This window comes from Gekko japonicus, unplaced genomic scaffold, assembly GCF_001447785.1.
Source record: "Gekko japonicus isolate JY-2015 unplaced genomic scaffold, Gekko_japonicus_V1.1 scaffold3551, whole genome shotgun sequence".
Classification (NCBI taxonomy): domain Eukaryota; kingdom Metazoa; phylum Chordata; class Lepidosauria; order Squamata; family Gekkonidae; genus Gekko; species Gekko japonicus.
In genome coordinates, this window is record NW_015162585.1 from 87,903 (window position 1) to 93,023 (window position 5,121).

A 5,121-nucleotide genomic window follows, 5' to 3' on the forward strand; every position below is an offset into this window, starting at 1 on the left:
AGGCCAGTTTGGTCTTTAAACTTTAAAGGCAAGTCCTTACCTTTAAACTTTAAATGTAAGACGGGGTGTTTTGCGCATGCGTGAAGATTGCCATTCTGTGGATGGCTGCCTATGCGCATGCTCAAACTGAGTTTAAAAAAAACAACAAAAAAACGCCGACGCCCGCTGCATGTGAACGGGCATACAGCGATGGGCTCCACAGACAGGAGGTAAGTGTGATCGCGTTTCAGCCGGCATAAACTGCACCGGTTCCAACCGGTACAATATATGCCGGCTGAAACGCCCCGTCTGAACGCACCCTGAGAGTCTATGGAGCTTGTGACTGAAGCACAGGCTCATTCTACAATTCAAGCTATCCATATAACACAATACATAACAGAAAGCTAGGCCGGTTCTTAAGGAACAGGCCTGTTTTGATCTTGCCCTGGCTGTTGAAATACATTTCCAAGATCTGTTTGACACTCTTTTCAGTGGCATTCTGTCAACATTTTGTTTTGCTGTTTTGCTTTGGGGACATGAGCTGAAAATTGGTTTATCAATTCCAGAATGAATTAACTATGACACTGTTAGAACAGATAACGTGTTGACGCTTTCCCTATGAAGCAGAATACACATGCATACATTCCTCTGGAACAGCAAAGCACAGATTAGTGACAATTCTTCATTTTGTGCTCTCAAGGTGAGTCTGGGAGGGCAAATTAGCACACCTGTCTTGAGAGATGTGTTCTGGGGTAGGGACAGCTAACAAACCTCATCACAAGCTAAATGACCCTTACCACATTAACCCAAGTTCTCAAAACCACAAAACCACCCTGATTCCTCTTTAAAACAATGTTATTTATAACTTGACTTCTCATTTCCAGTATCCTTAGTATCAACGTCAGGCAAAGCTACAAATAAAGGATATACAACTCATCCAAAATTATGTTACTTACCTCACACACAGCAGCCTGAAGGATTGCATCAAAGCCACCCTCTGGAGCATCCCTATTGCGGGAAACCCTCTGTTTCTGAACTTCTTCATTGAAACGGTCTACTTTATCCGTGAGAGATAAAAGGTGCCGGAATCCGAAGGATGGAACACAACCTGGAAATAACTTGTAACTAGAAAAGCAAGGAAATAAAAAGCATATGCTGTTGGACAGGACCATCACAGTACGCTTCAGACCATGCTCACGACCCACCAAAGTGCTCACATTCAGACATAATTATAAGCTGCCTTAAGCAGGACACCGCAGCATAGAAATATCGTAAGTGGATAAATAAATAATTATTTTCACTTTGAAATAGCTACGATTCTGAATCTTGAAATTATACACAATACTATCACTTCAGTTGCTGATCACCTACAAGTTTCCATCATAAAGTTAAGATGATTGATTTAATCCTAAAAGAAATCAACCCTGACTGTTCCCTGGAAGGCCGGATAATGAAACTGAAGCTCAAATACTTTGGCCACCCAATGAGAAGGGAGCACTCACTGGAGAAGACCCTGATGCTGGGAAAGACTGAAGGTCAAAGAAGACGGGGACGGCAAAGCATGAGATGGTTAGACAGTGTCATAGATGCAACGAACATGAAGTTGAGCCAACTTCAGAGGATGGCGGAAGACAGGAGGGCCTGGCGGGATCTGGTCCATGGGGTCGTGAAGGGTCGGACTCGACCGTGTGACTGAACAACAACAACAATGCTTATCTAGGATTGCAGTTTTGTCACAGTAAGTTATTGGAACAAGCTTTTGCATAATTTCAGTGAAAGCAGTTCAGTGAAATTGTGCCAGTCCTCACCCCCAGTCTTACACACACACATACACACAGAGAGAGTCTGCACTAGGACACAATTTATGTAGCTCTCCCGGGTTTATTTTGGGCTCCCTCCAGTTGTTAATAATGCTTCTGCTATGGGGTTCTGTCAGAAAATATTTTTTAAATTTTTCTCTTGTGACGGTGTCATAGTTACTTCAGATTTGAGGGGGAACACTGCATGGGGAAGAGGCATAAACTGGCCATGTCATGAACAGCAATTGCAGCTAAAAGTTGAGTAATCATGTTGGGAGGAACACAGAAGAATTCTTCAACTTATGCCACCCCTTCCTGGTATTTACAGAGCTGCTTTACATATTCATGTGTGGCTCATTTGCATACATGGATTACACCAGTCTCTTCCCTGTAGGCGTCAACCAATAGTTAACACGCTCCACTAACCCTGCAATGGCAGGGAAATGGCTTTAATTTCCTTCTACTTTCTCTCACGTGGGAACTGGACCCCCCAAGAAGCTTCAGTTTTAGTTGGCTAATACTCAGCAATTTGAAGCTTAGCAGAAGCTTTATGTCACCATCAGGATGAAGGAAGACTGGCAATTGTATATAACACGGAATGTCAACATTTCTCCTCCACAAACCTGCTCCCACCTAATGAGGTAGTATGACAAAACTCCAAATACATGCCATGTCGATTCATGCATTGAGGGTCATGCCACACTAAATGATTCCTGCCTTAGTGCTCAAAGTAAGGTCACAAACAAGTCTCCCCTCACAAGAAGATAATTATAGGATAATATATCCTGAGCCAAATGGCTCCCTCAATGCAAAGTAATTAAAAACTTCTCGTTATTTATATCCCACACCCTTGTCCATGACAGACTTATTCTTTAGTCTTGTTTACATTACATTCTTTAGGCTTTCACATAGGGGCCGCCACTACCACTACTACCGCCACCAATGCGGTGGACAACATCGGGGTTAAGGATGGCCCGGGAAGATCCGCCACAATTTCTGCGTGACTGATACCACTGGATTTACCTGGTTAGGATACGCTATAGGTTAACATCATCCCTGGAGAACTGTCTGTTTACCATCTGGCACGCATCCGGGGACCATCTTGTTTATAAATTGAGTACAACTGTTATTAATGTTTTTATTGTTTTTATCTGTTTTATATGGGCTTTGCCCCTTGTAAGCCGCCCTGAGCCCGCTCCGCGGGGAGGGCGGGGTAAAAATCTCAATAAATACATAAATAATAAATAAATTATATAAATGTGCTTGTCCTGCCTGCTGCATATTATGAGCCAAACTGGACATGGTGGTCAGACCCATGAATGCTGTCACATCTCATTTGGCCCTATCAGATTTGTAAAAAATCTTTATACAAGAGTTTCTTCTCTACTCTGAAGTACAACAGACAGATGCAACCAGAAAGACTAGGGCTAAGCCTGAATGCCTGCAAACAGTGGTTTGCGAATTGGAAGCCACTGCCTGACACAAGTTTTGCCTTCCTTTGCCAGTCTTACCCGTGGCTTAATATTACATCGGCACCCATGCTGAGCATTCCAAATCATGCTTCAGAGTTCAGACCAAAACCCTACTCAGCATTAACCATGATTTCATATAGGTACAGATACAGTACTCAGCCATGGTGAAAACAGAGATCAGAATTCACAACAGAGTTGTTGCTTTTTAACAAAAAAAGACTATGCATTACTTAAGGCTGCCTGTCAGTGTGCAAACCCAAATTAGCAAAAGAGCACCATTACACTCATCTTTTCAACGGGGCTAAGAAAATTTAGCCACAGGCTTGGCAAACTGGTTTTGCTACTGCTATAAGGCTATAACTGGTTGTATTATATAAAACCAGGAAGAATATCTCCTGAGATTACAGTTGGCATATGTTTTCACCTGAGTTTTTCCCTTTTCTGTAAATCTTCCATTGATGAAAATTAGAGAAGTGTGTGCTGCTCTTGCTTCTGTAATCATAGCATACCTTATTCTAGATGATATGCTAACCATCCCCCCACATTGGTAGTCTCAGAGCAGGGATCCACCTACAGGTATCTTCGAGACCCTACAAATCTTTGATTTTCTTCTCTTGTCCTCTGAACTAAGGTCCCTGCCACACGGCAGGAAAAACGACGGCCGAAGTGCAGCTAATCTGAGCCACACCAAACTAGAGACGCCGCGGCGGGATCCCACGGATCCCCTGAGCTGCGGCGCCGTTGCTCCCCGGCAAGATCAGATGCCGGGGAGAAAGCGACAGTGGGAGGGGGAGGCTGGCGAACTGTGCATGCTCACACATGCGCAGTTCGGCCAGGAGCCGGGGATGCGCCGGCGGAAGGACGCGCCAGTGATCCCACGGCCACACTTCCCACAGCCACACTTGCCGCGGCCTTTTCGGATGAACCACAGGTGGTTCTTTTTTGGTGCGGGGTTTTGGGCGGGAGGGATGGATCGGTGACGGGCACGCAACGCTTCCCAGATGTTGCCGTGGGATCGCGCCCATTTGCCGCGCATCCCATCCGTCCCTCTACCGGCCCAAATCCTCACGTGTGACCGGGGCCACATTTTTCCTGTGTGGTCCATGAATCTGTGAAACATCTTCATTATGTTGTATGCTAATTTACTGCTCACCCTCTATCTATACGTATGGAGTGGCAACTTCCATTTCATTGTATCTGAAGATGTGTGCATGCACACAAAAGCTTATACCTGAATAAAACTTTGTTGGTCTTAAAGGTGCCACTGGACTCAAACTTTGTTTTACTGGAGAGAAATGTGTTAGAAGACAGGAGCTTGAGGAGAGGGAGTACTTTATAAGCAGTCATAAATAAGATGCTAATAAGGTTGTCAACCTAAACAAACATCCCCTAGGAAGTCCTACTGCACTCAGTGGGACTCACTTTAGAGTAAACATACAAGCTTTATTTTTTTAACAAGCCACAGCTTGTAGGAAGCGCTACCTCTTAAAGCCGTATGCATACTTGCCATTACTGATATAAAAGACCCCTCACTTTTGGAAAGGGATAACAGATATTTGTATCACCAGCACAATATTTTTGAAACACAAGAGAGCTTGACAGAATTTGTTCTGCCAAAGTGCGAACGTTCCTTTTTTGCTGTTCCAGCAACTGATACCAGTGTTTGCAAATTTCTGCTTGTTGTAAACAAAGTTTCCAGTTATCATGGCTGCAGAGATGAGACTGACAATATATTGAAATGGCAAACTGCTCCTCTGCTCAGGGACAATGCTCCAGTGTCCTGCATAGCAACTTGTCCTTTCTTCACGGTTTTCTGTCCATCGACATATACCTCAGTGAACAGGACTTCCTCCTCTTACTCCTCCTGCTGA

The 5,121-nt window shown here is 44.2% G+C and overlaps 1 protein-coding gene across 1 annotated transcript in view; it reads right to left on the minus strand.

Moving 5' to 3' along the window:
- ITGB5 (integrin subunit beta 5) overlaps positions 1 to 5,121 on the minus strand; it is a 113,300-nt gene that overhangs the window by 65,094 nt on the left and 43,085 nt on the right. The window contains exon 5 of the mRNA XM_015406456.1: positions 936 to 1,104. Within this exon, the coding sequence (XP_015261942.1) occupies positions 936 to 1,104 (169 nt within the window). The remainder of the gene's footprint in view (positions 1 to 935; positions 1,105 to 5,121) is intronic.